The 21886-nt window shown below is 44.5% G+C and overlaps 2 protein-coding genes across 2 annotated transcripts in view; one reads left to right on the forward strand and one right to left on the reverse strand.

The window, feature by feature from the left end:
- The window catches only part of cds1 (CDP-diacylglycerol synthase (phosphatidate cytidylyltransferase) 1), an 18420-nt gene extending 9368 nt beyond the window's left edge, over positions 1-9052 (forward strand). The window contains exons 2-13 of the mRNA XM_012828622.3: positions 523-695; positions 1953-2049; positions 2618-2715; positions 3502-3641; positions 4624-4682; positions 5208-5290; positions 5841-5928; positions 6503-6571; positions 6820-6975; positions 8084-8203; positions 8487-8590; positions 8800-9052. Of these exons, the coding sequence (XP_012684076.2) occupies positions 523-695; positions 1953-2049; positions 2618-2715; positions 3502-3641; positions 4624-4682; positions 5208-5290; positions 5841-5928; positions 6503-6571; positions 6820-6975; positions 8084-8203; positions 8487-8590; positions 8800-8935 (1323 nt within the window). The 3' untranslated portion in view covers positions 8936-9052. The remainder of the gene's footprint in view (positions 1-522; positions 696-1952; positions 2050-2617; positions 2716-3501; positions 3642-4623; positions 4683-5207; positions 5291-5840; positions 5929-6502; positions 6572-6819; positions 6976-8083; positions 8204-8486; positions 8591-8799) is intronic.
- Positions 9053-13648: 4596 nt separating this feature from the next.
- Positions 13649-21402, reverse strand: tmem175 (transmembrane protein 175). The gene is made up of 10 exons (XM_012828668.3): positions 20927-21402; positions 20448-20486; positions 20223-20320; positions 20017-20068; positions 19746-19781; positions 19047-19130; positions 18476-18640; positions 18019-18097; positions 16910-17048; positions 13649-16303 (listed from the first exon to the last, which is right to left on the reverse strand). The coding sequence occupies exons 1-10, from the start codon at positions 21125-21127 to the stop codon at positions 15604-15606; spliced, it is 1593 nt and encodes a 530-aa protein (XP_012684122.2). The 5' UTR covers positions 21128-21402; the 3' UTR covers positions 13649-15603.
- Between the last annotated feature and the right edge of the window lie 484 nt (positions 21403-21886).

Raw genomic sequence — 21886 nt, forward strand, 5'->3', positions numbered from 1 at the left:
TGCAACGCTGAAGCAGGAGAATGACATAAGACCCGTCACCCGGGTTATCTTTCACCATCGTGTTGAGTCTCTTGAGCAATGGGCCTGATTTCATTGGGCTCCACCAGTGCTATACTTATACTTTCACAACACGCTCACGCAGCCTAAACATGTTTTTGTCTCTGGCTAAGGTCAGCCCGTCATAAGACTGAGGTGATCTTCCTTGTGTGGAGACATGCTTGGTGATAATGAGTGTCCTTGAGACATCTTCTGCATAGTGTGTCTCTCTCTGTCGTGTTTGTTTGTGTTGTGTTGTGTTGTGTGTGCACATGTGTGTGTCTGTGCTTGTGTGCTACATGCACTTGAATGAGTGTGTATGTGTGAATATGTGTGTGGGAGGAGGACTTGACTATATGTGTATGTGTATTTGATCACGTGTATGTATGCATGTGTGAGTGTATTTGTTTGAGTGTATTTGTGTGAGTGTGTTTGTTCTGTGTGTTCATATGTGTGTATTCATGTTTGTGTGTATGTGTACTGCAGGAGACAGATGGAGATGACAGACTGGGTCTGTGTGCAGAGGGAGAGGGAGAGGGAGAGGGAGAAGGGGAGGGGGAGGGGGAGGGCGACTTCAAGGCCGACACTCCAGACGCGGTCCCCTCCGTAGACAACACTCCACAGTGTCTCAACAAGGCCCTGGAGGGCCTCTCGTCCAGGTAGGACCCCCAACAGCACCACCTTTATCAATGCTGTGTCTATTTACCATCTATGGTCCCCCACAAAACACATCACACCATTTGTATCTGAACTTGGATGTCACTGACTACTTCATTGGCAAGGAAAAGCAGTCGAGGAGTTCACAGTGGTATTTATACTCAAACAAGTATAAGAAAAGTCAGCCATCTGTCCCCCATTCAGAGCGTGTCTATTAACAGCTCTAGTCTTCACCCCAGAGAAAGGCCACTGGCTCTCGTTACAGGCCTATTACTTCAACATTAACTCTATGAATGGACAGCTACATAGTATTAGTGGTCAGTCCTGTACAGTATTCAGGGTTATTTACCAAATGGGCAATGTGTGGCCTTAGCCACAAGCAGTTTTGCTGCTCTTTTCAGGCAGATTTGTAGAAAACAATCCTGTGTGTGGGGAGGTTATTAAGTATGGAGATGAGCAGGACCTTGACCAATGGGGTGCTGGCGTGGAGGGCGTGGGGGTGGGATTGACAGGGGATCTGCGCCATGGCGGCTCTAATGCGTGTGGGCTTTGCTGCTTTGTGGCTGGGATTTGCTGCGACCGCGGGACCCACGGAGCTGGGCTGTGCTGAAAGGACACACGCTGTTGTGGAGGTTTTTTTTGATGACGCTGCACTTTTTGTACCCCCATTGACAAATTCCCACCCGTTCCTCTGTGTGTGTGTGTGTGTGTGTGTGTGTGTGTGTGTGTGTGTGTGTGTGTGTGTGTGTGTGTGTGTGTGTGTGTGTGTGTGTGTGTGTGTGTGTGTGTGTGTGTGTGTGTGTGTGTGTGTGTGTGTGTGTGAGAGAGAAAAATGTGGAAAGTCTGTTAGTGTGTGTTCCTTTGTGTGTGCTTTTGAAATCCCTCATGGTGTCATCTCAGCTCCGTTCTAATGGGGAAGCCATGATTTTTCATGTTGAATTAAATAGCTCCTGACAGTAATGACATCCAGATGAAAGTGCAGTGCTGTGGTCTCAGTATCACACCGTTAGTTTGGGAACTAATAGTTCTTTTTTGTGTCGGGCACCTCACAAAACTCCCACCACAAAGCTGAAATGACAAAAAATATTTATGTTTTGTATTAAACAGAAGGTGGTGAAAGCATTATCAGCTTACGGCTTATCTTGTGGAACAGACTTTTAGCTATAACTTTGTGTGTGTGTGTGTGTGTGTCTGTGTGTCTGTGTGTCTGTGTGTGTGTGTGTGTGTGTGTGTGTGTGTGTGTGTGTGTTTCCCCACAGATGGAAGAACTGGTGGATACGAGGGATTTTATCGTTAACAATGATCTCAGGCTTCTTCCTCATCATCTACCTGGGGCCCATCATGCTTATATTCGTGGTAGGTGCCCACACACACAAACACACATTAATAGCCAAGCAATGCATGCTTATGCACACACACACACACACACACACACCTTCACACAGTTAATAGTGTACTGTACACAGAACATACATATACAAACACACACACATCCGCACGCACAGGCTTTCTCTCTCGCCATCTCCTACAGGCTAAACGTAACCCTTATTCAGACCCCCTCTGCTTTTTCCTTGAGCTCTCACATGGCAACCTGAGCAGGCTATTTTTAACGAGCTCACTCTCTGGACCATGTCATGGAGAGAGAGAGGGAGAGAGAGAGAGAGAGAGAGAGAGAGAGAGAGAGAGAGAGAGAAAGAGTGTTTCCTGGGGAATTCAGTGGCCCTGGACTGCCTAGCTCTCAGAGCCAAGCATAGATCAGTGATACTTCTTAGTAGGAGTTCCTGCACAGGACCCAGTGACCCAGCTTCACAGCTCGAGCTTAGAGTGTTTACCATCAAAAAGCTATCACAAAAATGAACAACAATGGACTGAAAAACGTGTGGTGTGGATGTGCCTAACAGTGGTGTCTCCTTGCTTCCTGTAGGTCATGAGCGTACAAATCAAGTGCTTCCAAGAGATCATCGACATCGGTTACAGAGTTTACCATTCCTATGAACTCCCCTGGTTCAGAACACTGAGCTGGTGTGTACAAACTGCGCTGGACACACTCCTCTCTCTCTCTCTCTCTCTCTCTCTCTCTCTCTCTCCCTCCTCTCAAAACATATTTCCTGTCTTTTGTGTGTTGTTGTCTTCTCCCTGATCCCCTGTGCAAAGTGCGTGCTGCGTTGGACCTCTGAGTGGAAAGTGCAGAGGCAGAGGCAGGACACACAGTCTGGTCAAACACATTCCATCACGCCACAAACCTGTCCGCTCAGCGTGTCACATAGAAGGGCCTGTACTGGTCAGATCAATGCCCCAGGGAAAAGAAAAGTATTTGTCTACTCTGAAGGTTAAATCTTGAACATGATATTAATGATCTGTACGGGATCTCATTTCTCAATCGAGGGCTGCAGTTCCATGGCAGATGTACTAGTGAACCTCTAGCTTGAGTAGTGTAGTGCAGTGTTTTAAAGACCTGCCAGTGTGCTTTTCATAAGAGAGCCTCTGGTGGCGTGAACATGGTGCACTAAGCACATACTCAGACCATGCAACCAGGCATGCTACCTTCAGAACACGTAATGGATGAATGTTTACATTGTGCTCACAGAGGCCTTTGAACCAAAACACAGCTACAGGCATGATCATAATGTAACTCTTGTAAGTCTTTCCTTGAAAGCAAAACCACCCTTACACTCTTTTTTCTCCCTCCCTCCCTTTCCCTGTCTTTTCTCTCTTTCTTCCCTCTCCGTCCTTCTGTTCTCTAATTTCTTTCCTTCTCTCTCTCTCTCTCTCTCTCTCTCTCTCTCTCTCTCTCTCTCTCTCCTGCAGGTATTTCTTGGTCTGTGTGAACTACTTCTTCTATGGGGAGACAGTGGCTGATTACTTTGGCGCGCTAGTTCAGAGAGAGGAGCCGCTGCAGTTCCTGGTGCGATATCACCGCTTCATCTCCTTTGCACTGTACCTGTCAGGTGAGTCACACAAACACACACACACCCACACACACGCTCACGGATGGACAGGCATGCTTGCCCATAATTACTCTTCCCACCCTCTGAACTCTCACATATTTACACACACACACACACACACACACACAGACACACACACACACACACACACACACACACACACACACACACACACACACACAGACACACACACACACACACACACACACACACACACACATACACACACACCTTTGGCCACTAGTGTTGTACCTCAAGTAATGTCAAGTTAATGAGCAACCACAGAATAACTGGGTCTTGCATTTCCAACTTTCAATGACTAACACACCCACCCGCCCAAACACACAAAGGCAGGCTAATAAACAGGCCCACTTTGAACTCAAGTTTACCCTCTGAGCTAGATGTAGCGTTAGCATCGAAAGGCTATTCATTGTTCCTTATTGCACAGTGTAGTATTTCCAATGCACCTTAGGTGGCTTATTAAAAATTCACCAAGCAGTGGACTCTAAGCCAATGAAATGCTCCATCCACAAAATGAGGACAGTACAAGGACTGAATATATTGAAGTGTCTGGAAGCAGGCAGGGTGGAGATGAACATTTCTGCTTGTCTGGTTGTAGCCCAATGAACAGAAATGTCACTGTTTACCGCCTGAGGGCCTCAGCTCACCCACGGCGCAGGAAAGAATGCGAAACCCTTAGGAATGCAAGGCCCATGCTGCCGTCTAGTTAACCAGAGGAACACACACATGTCAATTTAAGCATCATCTAACGGCAGCTCTAGAGTGTATTGGGGACGTTGCTCTACCCCTCTACCCCTTGTCCCACTCGGAGTGTTCCGGTCATTAACTCCGCTAGCCCACCCATCTGTCAGGGACTCAGAGCTTATTGAGTTGTATAAAATGGATTTCTGCTTTGTAAACCTTTTGCCCCCCCCCCCCCATTTTTGGAAGGAACTGACTGCATGTTGTTTACTCTTTGCAGGTTTCTGCATGTTTGTGCTGAGTCTAGTGAAGAAACATTACCGCCTGCAGTTTTATATGGTGTGTATCAGCTGTGTAGCCTGCGAAAAAAGGCACTAACAACTCACACCAACACACACTAGCATATAAACCTCAACTAAAGGCTCTCACAGACACAGTGTCACACACACACACACACACACACACACACACACACACACACACACACACACACACACACACACACACACACACACAGACATCTCTACTGATTTCATGTAAAGGACACAACCACAGTCCAGTGGGACATGTGTTGATGTTGAATGTGCATGTTTCTGTGTTGACGTTTGCAGACACGCTAAGGGCAGGGAACGCTTGATTTAAAGTGTCTAACATGTGTATTCAAGTGTGCTGCGTGTGTTTTTTTATTATACATTTTGTTTGGTTTTCTTTTTCAATCTGAATAAACATCTTGTCTTCTTCAATAGTAAAGCTAAAATATATGCCTTGCCTATATAGAGGCCTTGCAGTGAAACTAGCACCATTGTTACCGTGCTGCATTTTACCGCTGTTGAAGTTGTGTCTGTGTTGTGTTTGCCATTCCAGTTTGCTTGGACCCATGTGACGCTGTTGATTGTGGTAACTCAGTCACACCTTGTCATTCAGAACCTGTTTGAAGGAATGATCTGGTAAGCAGGAGGCAGGCCTGACGTGCGTAACTGGTCCTAGCAGACGCTAGCTCAAAGCCTCTGGCTGTCTTTCGCCACCCTATCTTAGCGGCTGCTGCCCCTTTAAGAAATGCAGGCCTGCATAGAGGAAGTAGATGTAAATATATTGTAGGGTATACTGTGTAAACATGTTAATCTGGTATACTGGCAGGTCAGAACATGACATCTGTAGTAGATGAGGAAAATCGAAATTTGTTTAGTTTCATCACAATAGTGCTGTGTTCTACCTGTATGAATGAAGGCTGTGTGTGTGTGTGTGTGTGTGTGTGTGTGTGTGTGTGTGTGTGTGTGTGTGTGTGTGTGTGTGTGTGTGTGTGTGTGTGTGTGTGTGTGTGTGTGTGTGTGTGTGTGTGTGTGTGTGTGTGTGTAGTGCCATGTGGTGTGTCTTCCATGGTGTTACATAACCTGCTCCACTCTTAAACCTTCTCAAGTAGTGTAGATTTGTCTTTTTGTCCCCTTTCCCCCCAAACCATTTTGAATGTCCTGACCCCCCTCTCTTATCTTGCCTCAGGTTTATTGTTCCCATCTCCATTGTCATCTGTAATGACATCATGGCTTACCTGTTTGGCTTCTTCTTTGGGAGGACCCCCCTGATCAAGGTAACGCAGTCCAGTTCATCCCTCTCCCTCACACACAGTCACACTAACTGCGACGGACTATGTGTCAGTGGAAAATCAGGACTGAGTTTCACCCAAACAATGGAGCCCATACAGACACGGGCCCCCTCATCACCACACACACACACACACACACACACACACACACACACACACACACACACTCCTTCTCTCTCTTAGTCATTCGGGAGCCAAACCCAGATACTCTCTTTAGCAGGAAAAGCCTGATTTATGAGACATGTTTTGAGACTAAAAGAGCAAACTAGATCTCCTGACTTATGAGACGTGTTTTGAGATTAAAAGACCTAAGTAGATCTCCTGACTTATGAGACGTGTTTTGAGACTAAAAGAGTTAAGTAGATCTCCTGACTTATGAGACGTGTTTTGAGACTAAAAGAGTTAAGTAGATCCCTCAGGCCGTGCTGCACGGTGTCACCCCTGGTTTGGGGGATTCTAAACGGCAGGAGCCACTGAAAGTTGAAAGTAGATCATCTGAAACGGGGTCATTCTGTCCTCTGGTATTCACCTAATGTCAATGATCAACGTGTGCCCTCAGCTCTCCCCCAAGAAGACCTGGGAAGGCTTCATCGGAGGATTCTTCTCCACAGTGGTCTGCGGGTTCATTGTGAGTAAATGATTAAACTATATATATGAACACACACACACTCTCACGCCCCAAATAGGCATACTTTCAAGCACTATCAGGTACACACACACACACTCTCAAGCACACATACACACACAGTGAAGAACCTTGAACCATAACTCCTTTATTGCTGCTTCAAGTAGATACTGTTGACATTGTAAAGCCTGTACTGTGTCTGACTGTGACCCCTTTGGCCCTGTCCTGTCCTGTCCTGTGTTCTCCTGCAGGGTGCCTACCTGCTGTCTCAGTACCAGTACTTTGTGTGTCCGGTGGAGTACAGCAGCGAGAGCAGCAGGTTCACCAGCCTGGAGTGTGAGCCCTCGGAGCTGTTCGTCATGCAGGAGTACACCCTACCCGCCATGGTGCAGAACATCGTCAGCTGGGTGAGCGAGCCCCGTATGCCTCTGTGTTCTGTCTCACACACACACACACACACACACACACACACGTACACACACACACACACACGTACACGCACACGCACATGCACACTTCAAGTGTGCCACAACCACCTCAAGCCACAACCACCTCAAGCAGCTACAAGGAATGTCCCTTATCAGGTTCATGGAGGGTGCACATATTTCTACAGTATCTGAGGAATAAGTAGCATATTTGGATAAAAGATTAGGGTATTTGCCCAGAGATGATTTTGATAGACAGTTAGAGCTGCCCGTTTTATTCATGCCTTTACGAAACACAAACAGGTAAGAGGACGGGGGACAGATTGTTGGTCCATACTCAGACACCCTAGGAGGAAAATGCGTGATGACCTGAAAACAGTAGTTCAGGCAGTTTGTGGTCTTGAACCTAGTCTGGTGGAGTCAGACCTACGTATGCTACATGTGTGTCTTAAGACTTCCTAGTGGAAGGGAACAATTAGGCAGCCCAGTGCCCAATGGTACTGATGATGCTCAAAGAAGAGGTCATGATTCAAACAAGATAATCCAAGAACAGTGCTCCTGTTGTCATCCACTACCAATAAGACTACTACAAATGTAGACTTCTCCCCGAAGGAGTGGGTGTACAAGTTGAAAACCCTGCCAGTGAAATCCTTCTAATCAGTGATTAGATTATGCGGAAATCTGTACTTGTTGACATAGTGATTAGATTAAGCATTAATATGTACTCGTTGAAGTAGTGGGATAGTCCAGAGGATCATTGTGTTGCTTATCCCTTATCATATCTTTTCGCATCTAAGCACTAAAATGAACCTTGCAGGGTTTTTCTATTGTTTGTGTTGCATTTGCAGTGGGTCCACCTACATCAGGCCTAAAACCTTAATCTACATGTTTTTCAACCAGTTCCTCATTTTTACGTACGATATTCTTATCAGTTTCTTAGGTATCAGCACTGATATGAGAGAGATAAACCTGTCTTACATGTCTGGCCTTCAATAAAATGAGGGTCTCTGGTGAAGGTGTTGCGCGAGGGTAGTCTTTTACTGTTCCTCTAGTTGATCTAGAGTCTTCCGTGCGTCTCTTGTCCCCGCAGCGGACGGTGAACCTGTACCCCTTCCAGATCCACAGCATCTTCCTCTCGTCCTTCGCCTCCCTCATCGCCCCCTTCGGAGGCTTCTTCGCCAGCGGCTTCAAGCGAGCCTTCAAAATCAAAGTAAGCATCTGGCGGCTCAGCCTGCACCATCGGAGACCAAACACAGTGGAATACACACACACGCCCTCATTCTTTTTGGCAGATTGCAGATGTAGTGCGGTGACAAAAATCCCACCTGCGCCAACAGAATGCGTGCTCTCTAGTTCTCTCCCAGTGCAGTCTATCCAAGCTTTAGAGAAGGTGACTTCCTGACCTTTGTGATATCTGTATCGCACACTAGTCTGTGTGGGCTTAGCTGCAGATACAGACCTATCAGGATGACATGCCCTTCTTTCCCGCACAGGACTTTGCCAATACCATTCCCGGACACGGTGGGATCATGGACCGCTTTGACTGCCAGTACCTGATGGCCACGTTCACGCATGTTTACATTGCCAGCTTTATCAGGTGAGGACGTGGACACACCCGCCTGTTAGCCTGTTCACACTGTAAATGTTACGCCCACCTGATTAGGACTCATCTCATCTGTGAGAGTGTGTGCGTGTGCGTGTGCGTGTCTGTGTGTCTGTGTGTCTGTGTGTCTGTGTGTTTTGTGTCTTTATTTGTGTGCATGATTGTGCATGTGTGTTAAATCTCCGTTGTGTTACCCCTTACAGAGGACCCAACCCCAGTAAGGTGCTGCAGCAGCTGTTGGTCCTGCAGCCAGCGCAGCAGCTTAGCATCTTTAACACGCTGCGCACCCACCTGCGAAAGAGGGGGATGCTGCCCCCTGCAGTCATGGAGGCCCAGTGAGCCAGCACACTGCGGAGTGGATGTGTTTGCACTCATGTGTGTCTTTCACTCTCTGTCAGACACATACTCACACAGATACTCATACACATATGCTTACACACACACACACACACACACACACACACACACACACACACACACACACACACACACACACACACACACACACACACACACACACACCTGTCCCTGCACGAGTGTCATTATTCAGCAACACTGCGATCCCGGTCCACATCTCCTGGCAATATCATTCTGCCATGGCAACAGCTACCACCACAACAACAACAGCAGCAGCTATAGCGGTGTGTACATCTCTCTTATCCCTTGAGGCGCGTGAAAGGAAACTTGCATCCCCACCGAAGAGGAGAGGCTCAGCTTTAAGAGAGACCCATGAGGGCGTCTTCCAGTAAGCAGCACATTCTCCCTCACGCGCTCACTCTCCCTCTCACTCTCACTCTCACCCCCCCTCTCACTCTCCCTCTCACTCTCACACTCCCTCTCACTCTCACTCTCACTCACTCTCACTCTCACTCTCACTCTCACTCTCACTCTCACTCTCCCTCACTCTCACTCACTCAGTATCTCCTCCTCAGTCTTTCCTCTCCCACTTAGTACTCTCCAACAGACATGGAGGCACAGGAAAGCAAATAGGTGCAGGAGCTTAGCGCCACCTGCTGTTTGGAGTCTTGGTTGCTTGCACTGATTCTAAAACGTTGGCCCTTATGCAGTCCTGGCTGCCATTTGCACAATGCCGTTATTCTTGTTTTCTTTTTTTTTTAGTTTCTTTGGGTCTTAACTAAAATGAGCAAATAGTGAACAAATTGACTTTTGCAACGTAAAGACTGTGACCCCAGGTTTGTGAATTCGTAAGTCATTTGGTAGCATGAGCCTCACGTGATATCTGTTTTGATGTGAGCGTGGAAGAGGCGTTTTGCACCTCAGCATGTTTTACCATGTCCTGTCGTTCACTGCTGCTGATCTAAGCCATGTCTTCCTCCCTTCACACATCAAGTGTGTGTGTGCGTGTGCACGTGTGCACATGTGTAAGTGTTTGTTTAGTGTGCTAGATTAGACCAACCACATTTGACTTGCACCTTTGAGAACTGTCCTCACTGAGATGCATTACTATGGCAACAGGCACCCACAGAGGCTGTGTGTACATATCTCCTGCATATGACTGTACATAGATAAATTACAAGTGACATAGATATTTAAATGAAGAGATCTAATATACACTTATACCTGTGTGACTTGTCAGATGCTAGCATACATTTTAAAGCTATACAAACAATGATATGCAACTGAGCTAGACCTATTTCATTTTTTCCTGTAATGTCTAGCATGAACAAGCTTAATAACATGGGGGGGGGGGTTGAGATTAACAAACAAAAAAAAACAAAAAAAAAACTACTGGTCACTACTGGTGTGTTAGTGGGCTTTCAGGAGTGTCGTTCGGTCACTTCCAGGTGAATTGTAACATGGCTGCACGTCCAGCGTGCCAGTCAGACTTTTAGTTGCACTGCATTGAGAGGGGGACACACTGTATGGAGGGAGGGAGAGAAGGAGGGAGGGAGAGAGGTTACTCTCACTGAGGCTCGAGGGAAGGTTCCGGGCTTCATTTTTTCTTTGATGCTACACCTTTGTATCCTGTCTATGGGTGGACATTTTGAGAAAAAGTAACATGAAAACCAAGCTGTAACTTCTCTTAAACTACTTTTATGCGCAATTTTAAGTGTAGATAGTTCTGTTGGAGTGCAGGTTAGGAAAAATATAAATATGTATGCAGTGTCTATATAACGATCACATTTAGGAGAGTAAAGGTTTATCCGTCAGTGTTGTATCAGATTTTAAGTTTAAATTAATAGTTTGGGTTTTCAAATAAAGGCGCTCAAGATCAGTAAGAAGTCTATTTGTTTACCAAATCTTAACCAAAGTGTGGTGAATCAGTCTTACAACAGAACCCCTTCAAATGATTCTGAATGCAGACCACTAAAACCTGCAGTCCTTTTTTATCAATTCTTAATTCAGTTTTGTTATAGCACTGCACAGTCTGCCTGGGCCTGATAATGACTCTGTATTTCCATAGTATAATTCTGAAGGCAAAATCCAATGTAAAAGTGCAGTTTTCCTAAAGTTCTTTGTTTCTGCTTTAGGGCTGTTAATTGATTTTTTTTGACATTTCTCTAGCCCTGGAAGTGTGTAAAGAAATTAATTCTTAAAAAAAACAAAGAACCTAAATGCAATGTCCAGAGATACTAAGACATTTTAAATTTCCTGTCCTCCTGTCCTTCAGAATTACATTATTAACATAGAAACATTTTGTCATTTTCACCACAGAAACTACATATTAAATCTTTAACAGCATCAATAGCACATAAGTCACATGACGAGTGAAAACCATGGGAAGGCTCGCAAAGTTGCATTCTTCCAGCACATGTACCACTTTCTTAAAGCCAGGTCTCCATTAGTGGCGGATTTGCTTAGCTTTAGCCCCCCCCCCCCCCCCCCACACACACACACACACCCCGTCTTAGTGTCCTTGACCAGAAGAACAGGTCGCCTGAGAGGGTAAGTGTTCATGTTGTGACTTGAGACCAGTCTTGCACAGTAGTCTGCACTCTCCCCCTGAAGCTTCTGTGTGGCTGTCTGCAAGCTCCGACCCTCCGACCCCCACCACACCACACCACACCACACCACACCACACCACATCACATCCAGCCCCTCTTCCGTGTTAGTCCCGCCCTTCCCTGCTCATTCCTGCGGGGGATTGGTTTACAGCTGCTACCCCCTGCCGCCCATCATGGGCTTTACTCCTCCCCTTTCTACATGTATGAATGTTGCATGCACAGTAGGATTCTACAAACCCCTCTCTGACCAAAAAAGACAAACGCCTCTAGATGCAGGTGTCAACAGCAAAAAAAAAGAAAATATAAATATATATTACATGAAAAAAAAAAAAAATCAAGGCATAAAAAGTCACGTTTGTGACACATGGGTTTTAGTTGAACTAGGTCTTGCACGGTATTTCAGTTCTAATGTGAACCTAGCTTTGTATTAGACTAGTGCGTTCTGTGCTGTAGTTTGAGCAGCAGACATGGCCACACACATGGTTCATGTAAACACACTGTTGGGTTTTTGTTTTTTCTTACGAGAGGACATTTGGGGTCTCTATTTTTTTTCTTTTTCAGTGATTATTTATCAATATTTTATGTTTGATTTTAACAGAATTGTTTTTTTAAATATAAGTCTATGGCTTTTAAAGAGGGTAATATTTAACAGCGTAAATTTTATGATGGACATAAAGAAAGCTGAATTAATATGGGCAATTTGGAGCGATTCAGCTAAAACATGATGACTTGAAACTACTATTATATTGTTTTCATTATTATTATGCTATGTATGGAGATAAATAAATCTTCTATTTTTTTTCTTTACTCTGAGTCTTTGTCTTCTCTTTCTCTCAAGCCCTTCCAAACTAGTCATTAAAAGCAAATGATCCTACAACCAGACTAATAGCCTGTACTCAGTGATCTCAGTGATCACTAAACTTGAAGAATTACACATAGCCAGTAGTTTTGCTTGCAGTCAGTTCCTGTGGTTACCTTAGCACTGAGGAAAGGGACAGACTTCAGCTGGATGGTGGTTCAAGTAGAGAAGTGAATCATTTTGAAACACACCCTCTCTCCTTCATGTTCTCTCTGAAGTCCTGTGACTTGCACACGCACCCTTCTGCACCGCCTTGGCTCAGGCTCATGACTGACTGGTCATCTCCCAGGCATCCATCTTTCCCCTTTTATCCCCTAGTACAGAGACTGTTTCTCTCAGACCATATCCTACGTGGACAGTTGGCCCATAATCAGCCTTGCAGGCTCCCTTTAGTGTTGAACACTTTGCACTCTCTGAGTGGACTCTTCCCTAAGTCATACACCTCAGTCACATATTACAAAACGATGTCCTGAATAAACCTCATTGACAGCACCTTTAACACTTGTGATTGACTGGTTCATGCTGTAGGACCAGTAGACGTGTCTCTCAGGTCTGCACCTGCTAATGGCTTCTATGGCCCAATCCCCAGTGCTTTAGCTATTTGTAGCCAAAGCCCTCAGCCCTTTCTCTCTGGTGTGGAACCAGCTGGCTTGGTGACAAGGGCCTGGCATTTCACACTACATAAAGTACTGTAATATAGTGTGTGTGTGGGGGGTGTGTGTATGTATGGACACCCGCTCCATAGGAGTTCATCCGGATGTTACAAGGGCTGACGGTGAGCATTGCTTAAAATATATTCTGAAAATAAATGACTTCTCATAACTCACTGATTTGCATGCTGTCAATCTGGGGGACAAAACTCCCTTAAAATGAAAATGTAAAAACTTCAATCCCAATATCACTGTGCTAAATTCTGGACAGTCAACAAAAAAAGTTGTTTTTTTCTGTGTTAGAATGCAGTGAAGCCAACCCCACTGCAACCTCTTACGTACACTAGGTTTAAATGTTAGAATCGTGTAATTCTACACAATTTATAGAGATGAAATGAAGAATTTGCCATGGAGTGATAATCCAGTAATTATCAACAAACAACGCGCCAAAAAAGCACGACAGAGTAAGGTAAGGTGAGGCTACAGACCAATGCCACTTTGTATGTTATTTTCAGTGCAACCAAACTTACAGAGGAAAAAGACAGGATGCCTGATGAACACACATGAGTATTGTGCCTATAGTTATACAAGCAGCAGCACTTTATTCACTGAGAGGGCGCCGTGACCTCACTTTGGGCAACGTCTGACATCACAATGACACAGTGATGTGTCCCCTTAACATTCTCAGGCCCAATTTTATACCAGGATATACTCAAACTTAGTGTGTTTGTGCTTGAGGAAAAAACTATCAATAAAAATGAATGATGATCGCCTAGGGTGCAGTAGTGCCCCCTAGTGGACAAAATGTACATTGTTTACATCATGGCCATGCATGTTTATCTGAACAGTAACAAACCACTGATTGAGTAAGAGCAGTAACAAACATAACAAGCTTCTTGTCAGTAAATAAGATGCTAAACAAACCAAACCGAAACAGTACATGAACATCTGAATAGACTGTTCACGGGGAACAGAGTTCCTCATTTTGAAGGTGCAAATATTTCATCACAATGCAAAATGCAAAGCAAAGTTTCCACTTCTTTACCAACATACAACAAAAGCACATGTGCTCCCTTGATCAACACTGTAAGCAAGCATTTTCCTCCCTTTTATCTATGGCTTTTACATATAGTACAGACAGACAGTACAGCCAGACAATACAGACTGACAATACAGACATACTCACATACAATCACACTCAGATAATGCTGTGAAGGGCGCCAGTTTAACAGCAGTGTACCATCTGCATCACTTATACATACAGGTGCGCATAGGTGATGCACCAACATAAACACTATAAGTGCATTCTATACATGACAGCCAAAACACATAATACCAGATGTCCCTCTGGCTGTGTTATGGTGAGTGAGAAAAGTGAAAAACAGGTTGTGGTCAGTGTGCCACATAATGCTTATGGCTTATGGGAAGTGAGATGTTGCTCTTTAGGTCCTGATGACATTAAGGCGGGTTGATCTGATTTCTAAATTTAGGCAGAGACTGTGTATGGATTATTCGGCTTTGTGTTTCCATGGAGTTGTTTACCTTATGCAACCATTGGTCAAAGCCTGACATATACATTAGTGTAAATCTGTTAGAAGCTCCTTTTGAACGTGTTCTCCCTATGTGTCTGTGAGTTGTGTAAATTGAATAAGATACTGGATGTCCTTAAATCTCCCTCAGGATTAATAAAGTATCCATCCATCAATGGAGAAAGTGTCATTGTTAGTGATTAACATGTCACTGTTTTCTCCCACTTGGCTAATAGTTTCCAGAACCCAATGTTCTTCAACACTGTATTCAAATGACCGTCTGTTATTCAGCAGAGTAAGCAATGCAGCTTCTGTGTGCTAGACACGTATGCTATTCCTGTCAATTGGAAACAACTCCAAAAAACTACACAAAGTTAACATAATCTTAAAACATCTACAAGTACGAAAAAATACAGTATTACTGATTTAAATTAAGGTTAAAATTAAATGATTGGACATGAATATACCCGTTAAAATAAAAAGCCAGTATTAAATCTGTGGACGGCAGTAGTGTGTGAGGTGATGGGATCCATGATGGCTAAATATCAGCACTGCTTGGACTGTCCAGCAGGGGTCAGTGTTGACACCTTAATAACCCAAAACACAATGACAATCAGCCCCCTCTACACTGATATAGGGTCTTGCCTCTCTCCCTGTAACCTTCATTTCTTAAATCATTATGAACAACGATGCATTCAAAACTGAGACCAAGACACCCCTGTCCTGCTCTCTTCACATTCAGTGTAAGGGAATGGCATCATCAGCTCCTCAGCTTATGCTGGCCTTTGCCTGCACTGGGATCAGTTTTCATGCATCGCTTGTGATGGGTTACGGTGTCGGCAGAGAGAATAGGCACACAGCTCTCAGAACAGAGAAAGGGGTCCGAAAGCACAGAGGTGAGATCCCACTGTCACTGCAGCAGCAGTGCTTTTTCAGGGGCCTCGAGGCTAGACTGCAGCGGGGCGCGAGGGGGTTGTGACGAAGAGCACAAGGCAGGGTGGCACTAGCTGACGAGATCGCTGAAAGGCACCCGTGCCTCTTCATCTTCCTCCACTTCCACCAGTCCTGCTCCTGCTCCCCCCGCGGCGGCCTCGGGCTGTTTACGCAGGGCGGCCAGCAGGGGTCTGAGCAGCGCCAGGCCCACGCTCACCAGCAGCCTCAGCAGCAGGAAGGCCACGGGCACGCCCAGCTGCATCAGGTGGAAGATGGACGTGCTGAACTCGCTGAGCGCGCACGTCAGGAAGAAGGTGCCCAGCGACACGCACGGGTACAGCGCCAGCTTGGCCAGCATGAAGGCGTGGTCGCGGCCGCCGTAGCGCACCAGCGGGTGCAGCGTGCGCCGCTCGTCGAACAGCGCCGCCACCCAGATGGCCAGCTGGAAGACGCCGGCGAAGAAGATGATGACGCAGCTGATCTGCACCGCCTCTAGGGCGTTGCGCGAGTCGCGCGGGAACTCGTGCGTCAGCTCGTAGGCCAGCGGCAGGCCGCCCACGAACGCCAGCGAGAAGGTGTTGAACAGGCCCATGAGGCGCGAGGTGATCGTCACGTGCAGGAAGAGCGAGTGGTGCACGAACCACAGCAAGCCCACCGTGGCAAACGAGCCGAAGTAGGCCAGGAACTCTGGGCCGTACTCCTGCAGTGCCGCCACGAGGCTGCCCCCGAACTTTTGCTGCACCATGACGGGGTCAGGGACGTTATCCTCACTGCAGACGAAACACACACAGGAGAGGTAAGGGTATACGGTCATGTCAAATATCACCCTATGAAACCCAGTGAGCACTGTTCTGAAGCATCAACAGTAAACACCGTATTATGCCAACCCGAGGTACCAGTCATTTTTTTCCCACAAATTCAGAAATATAATTCCGGGTTACATTTGAATGATCGTTCCACACTATTGCTACTGATCAACAGGTTCCGTCTAAAAGAAACGCCTGACAGGAGACCTTAGTGTTTTAATGCTACCATTACTGTGTTCTTCAACCTAGCTCTCTCAGTAAGTTGTGTGAACACTATTTGTGACTGATAAGTCACTTTTTTGTTCCAAGTCATCTTTTTTTACATTCCATAGCAGCTGTAAACAATATTGCCTAACTTAAAGCGGAATTAACTGCCATTCAACTCCACATTGTCTTCTGTGTTGTGCACTCACAACAGACATGTCAGACAGACGTACTGTACATCAAAGTTGAAATGTTCAACAACCAACTACAAAATCTGGACAAGACTTATATTTCAGGGCATTTGTTTTAGTGTCAAAGACAGCTGACTAAGGTATTCTCAACAAGCAAAACTAGACACACACAGACCATATATCCAGAATAAGGAGTGTGGCCACAATGGCATAGACCCCATCGCTGAAGGCCTCCACGCGCTCCTTGCTGAGAGGCTCGTTGGGGTGGTACGTGTAGAACAGCATGGAGTCGGGCGTCTCCTCCAAAGAATGGCCTGGACACAGAAACAGAATGGTAGGACTTCACTAATGTCTACAATCATGTAGGTTAGCAGCGGGGTTTTAAAATGACAATGACCAGACTACACCTCCAATAGGAAGATCAGGCACCCCAAATCAATCAATCAATTTTTTTATTTGATCAAGAGGGACAGTGTACATCCATGAACATTAAAATGTAAATGCACCCAATTATAGCCAAAAGGCTAGTTTCCATTGGCAGTCCCCCTGCCAGAGTGAAAAAGGCTATACAACCTAAAAAAGGCATTAATGTATATCAAACATAAAATTGACAATAAATCAAAAAAATTAAATAAAATAAGATACAATAAAATAAAATACAATACAGTCCCAATATACAAGTTCTACTGCTTACTCACTAGTGATCACATTTTTGGTTATTTATCAACCATGTTTTGAGATTACTTTTAAAACAGTTGAATGAGGTTGATTCTCTAATGTTCTGAGGGAGATGGTTCCATTCCCGGGCTGACCTAACTGAGAAAACCATCTGTCCAAATACACTTTTTTTAAAGGAATATCATAGTCTCCTCTTGCTGCCCCTAGAGTAGCACTGGTTGCTGCTGTTCTAAACGTGACTAAGCTGCACAGTGGTGGGGGGGCCAGGTTAAACCGGATTTTGAAAATTAAACAGCAGTTCTTAAATGTGATCAGGTTGTCCCAACTTAAAAGTCTGTACTCATGGAGGACTGAACAGTGATGGTGTGATTTAGGTTTTTTGTCAAGTATTTTGAGAGCTTGTTTGTAAAGAGACATGACTGGTTTAAGGGTAGTGGAGTTGGCAGTAGACCAGGTGGGTAAGCAGTAGTTAATGTGAGATAAAATCAGCGAGAACATTTTAGCAGCCTCGGTGGACATGTGATTTCTAAGATGCCTAAAGTTGGCCAAGGTGAAATCTAACAGAAGAACTATTAACACATATCACTGATAATACAGCACACCTACCAAGAGCCTTACTGCGACACCACTTCAAAGATTGGGAGATGTAGGGCAGAAAGATAACAATGGCTAGAATGACATATGACTGCAAGAGAGAGAAAAGGATCAATTAACACAGAGAATATTAATTGGTAATTTAGTGGTAGGCCTTTACTTATAAATAATTAATAACACACGTAGAGCAACACTATGAAATAATTAACCTCTTTCTGAATTGTGTTTATTAGCGACTACTTTTAATATCATCCTCGATTTTTTTTATATGATATATGGCCAGTAAACGCAGACCTAACTTCACTGGTGCAGAGGGGCAAGTACTGTTGATTTGAGTAAAAATACACTATATTCATCTCCCACTTGGTTTTCTTTTTACAGAGTAACTAGCTGTAAGCAGAGAGGGCACCGTACCCTGGTGATACCCCTTATAGCGACTGATCCCAGAGGCTGAAAGGCTGTTTCTCACCAGCTGGAAGAAGATGAAGGAGAAGATGCTGGCGAAGAGGCACATGATAGGCACCCTCATGATCACCTTGAGGATGTGGTGCTTGTAGTAGGCCTGGTTCTCAGAGATCTGAATCTGCTCATTCAGGAGGAAAGGCCGACTGAACGCGTAGATCACTATGACTGCCTACACAGAGATGATGACAAAAGAGCCCAGGGTAAGAACATATAGATATGATTGGAGATTCAGTAAAAAATGACAGGGCGGCTACATTTGACCCGATTTGAACTTCGGATGTGAACAAAAGATACTGTGATGCACATGATGCCAACTCTCTTTTAACAATTATTAATCAAAACTGTGTTTTCTAGTCGATATGCTTTCTGCTTATAATGCGCTGAAAAAGTCCTTGAAAAGGGAAAGTCTAGTTCCTTTAAAAACAGGTCATGTTTCACTTAACCTTCCAAATAAGGTGTGATTCAGTCCCACCATGCATTATTGCCACTATACACACTGTACACTGAGAGTTATGTCTATGGGTGCATCAGTCTCATCTCTTTAGGGCCTTGGTCCACTCTACTGGTCACCTCACCTGAATTAGACCAATGACCATCACACAGGCGCAGAACAGGAGAATCCCAAGGATCTTTTCTGGGAACGTTGCCATCAAGGAAAACTAAGGAGAGAGATTCATAACAACATCAGCACTACCATAAAACGGATGTGGTCCTGAAGCAAAGAAACAGAAGCACTTCCTTATATTGCCTGTTGTACCTAATTTTTCACTGATGCAGGGATCCCACTTGACACAGTGACCTTGCATCATGCTCTTAGAGAAAGGCCCCTATTCATATTCAGAAAAGATTGTTTAAAAAGGCTGCTTTGTTGTACACTCAAATAATGAAAGTAACCTTTGACAAATTATGTTTTGTTCCTAATGGTATTTTAACTGCTGCATAGTTCCTGCCTGTTGTAAACCATTTAAATCATTCTCTATGTTTTTCTTACCCAAGTTCACAATCACTACTTGAAACTTCAATCTGGAAAGCTTCAATGAGAAAGTCAGTTTGCTTTTACCTAACAGGTTACCAGGTTTAGAAATGGAGGTTTTTATTATTCCATTGAACAGTTTGACACCTGGACAGATCCAGTAAGTGGTTCTGATAAGGTCAATGCCTGAAAGTGAATATACTGTATGTCACCCTGTCTGTGGTTGATAGTGTGCTCTTTTCTTAAGTCACGTTTGCTAGTACTTCCCTCCCTAACCAGATGACGGGTGACTCATACTCACTGTGTAAGGGAGAAAGGTTATCAGCATCATGCAGGCCTAAGATAGTAACAGAAAGGGGGAAGCAGAACATGATTTATGCAAGACTTACACACCCAACAGGAAACAGAAATTTCGAAATTCCAAAACCTTTCATAGAAATAAAATCAAAGCATCACTTAAGCGTCCCTGTTAACGATTACTATTTTATATGTAGAATTCCCATTTATTACTGCAAAAACTCAGAGAGCAGAATTGCAAAATATTTATATTTTTGTCAGCCATGTCAACTTACTAAATTGAGAAGTGCCAGGCAGTCATCAATGCGCTCAATGACTTGAAATAATCTGAAACGAAACCCCACAGCATTTTACAAAATACAGCTAAAAGATGGCTGACAGATTAAACAGAATGATCTTCCACCTGCTGCCCTTCACAGTGGCGATGAATACACTGAAGGTTCTATTCAGTCTTGAAGAGTCTCATGGAAGAGGCCCATACCTGATGTGGGCAGCCCAGGCTACAGTGACAATCAGAAATGTCATGAGGTACACGGCAATCTTAGTGGTCAGTAGCAGCTGGAAACTCTGCTTCAGCTCCTGGGGAACAGGGACAGTTATGGGATTACAATGCAGGAGGTCTGACCATAAACAGAGAATAACTTTAGAAACATAATGATTTGCAACGGACAAAAGCATTGTTTGAATGCAGAGTGAGAAGTCATACCTCATTTCCCTCAAATTTCGTGTGTGCCACTGGCAATATCTGTAAAAACAGAAAAGCGTGGAAAATAAGTATCTCCCAGTCAGCTGTGTGGAGACAACACAGGCATCAGATATGACAACCTGAGGTACCAAATCATCAGCCTGATTGGGAGTGCCCGTTTCTCACCACCTACTGCAGTTATCCATTCCACTGCAAAGCCTACTATTGACAGATATTAAAGACAGTTCCTAACTATGCACAAATATGTAAATGCTTAAGTGAAAACATTATGGCCTTGTATATATGTGATATAGTTTCCAACTGAACTGACTACCATATGCCAGAGTACAGTTAGGAAATGTGGACAAGAGATGATGCAGGAGAGGACAGGTGAGTGTTAACACAGTGAGGATTTTTGAGTGATCTACCGTGTGTCTGCATGCAACTGTGTATCGAGTATTTAACAATCCTATGTATACCCCTCATTGCATTTATCTTACCATAACAGTCGCTATGATGGAGATGAGGGCATCGCTGTAAGCGAGAAGACGGTGCGAAGACTGCGTGCTACTGTGTCCTTCCCTTTCAGATGAAGTGACGCTCTCCATAAACGAATGAGTGTGACTCCTTTGACTCGTCTTCTTCTCCATCGCCTCGTCTACATGGTGCTCAATTATCTCACTGTCGTCGTTTTCCCCCATGACCGCTGCCTTGCGTTAACTGGTGTGGGGAATGAACGAACAGACAACGCACATCAAAGGGAACGATTTGTTTTCAAACAAGTGACTGTCAGGTGAACAGCCGACCGGAAATGTCACACATCAGGATCATAAGCGGAGAGAAGCAGAAACGTCGAAGTTTAAAAAATGTACGTGAAATTCAGCAAGGCAAACTTCAGTCACTGTAGCTATCATATGCCATACATATCTGAGATTTAACATTATGTTCTTCATCTCTTCTTTCTAGATTTCTTTACTGAAATGAAGTCCTTCACTGACTTCACTGCCCCCTGGCTTTGCGGAGTGTGTGGAGAGAATATAGGATACAGGTTACACCCGGTGACAACAAAATAAGACAAGGCAGTAGTAGGCCTAATGAAACAAAATGCTGTAAGCCTTACAAATAAATAACGTTATTATTTATACAATTTGGATTTTCTATCTTTTAAGAAATTGGCACAGACTCTTTATTTGCGTGCAGTCTTCTTTGATATCGCGGCTCTGTCCTATTTCCCGCAATTTATTATGTGTGACACCATGTAATAAAACCAAAGTATTGAATGCTTTGTGTAAGCTACGATAAAGATATTAATTAGGCTCTAAAACGTTTGACAGGGAATAAAATGCCAAAAGCATACATTCAGCTTATCGGTTCATAAATATCCAGTCCATTTCTCTGTCTAATAAAACGAAGCAATACAAAAACATCCATCAAACAAACAAATAAACAAAAAAACAAAT

The sequence above is a fragment of the Clupea harengus genome, chromosome 7 (assembly GCF_900700415.2).
Source record: "Clupea harengus chromosome 7, Ch_v2.0.2, whole genome shotgun sequence".
NCBI classification, from domain to species: Eukaryota; Metazoa; Chordata; class Actinopteri; order Clupeiformes; family Clupeidae; genus Clupea; species Clupea harengus.

Bases quoted from the DNA above. Each gene is read 5' to 3' on its own strand.
- tmem175 (XM_012828668.3), bottom strand. From the start codon at position 21,127: ATGGGGGAAAACGACGACAGTGAGATAATTGAGCACCATGTAGACGAG. The intron at 20,069-20,222 runs GTATGGGCCTCT...GTTTCGTTTCAG, and splicing joins GCCTGGGCTGCCCACATCAG to ATTATTTCAAGTCATTGAGC. The intron at 18,641-19,046 runs GTGAGGTGACCA...ATCTCTGTGTAG, and splicing joins TGGTCATTGGTCTAATTCAG to GCAGTCATAGTGATCTACGC.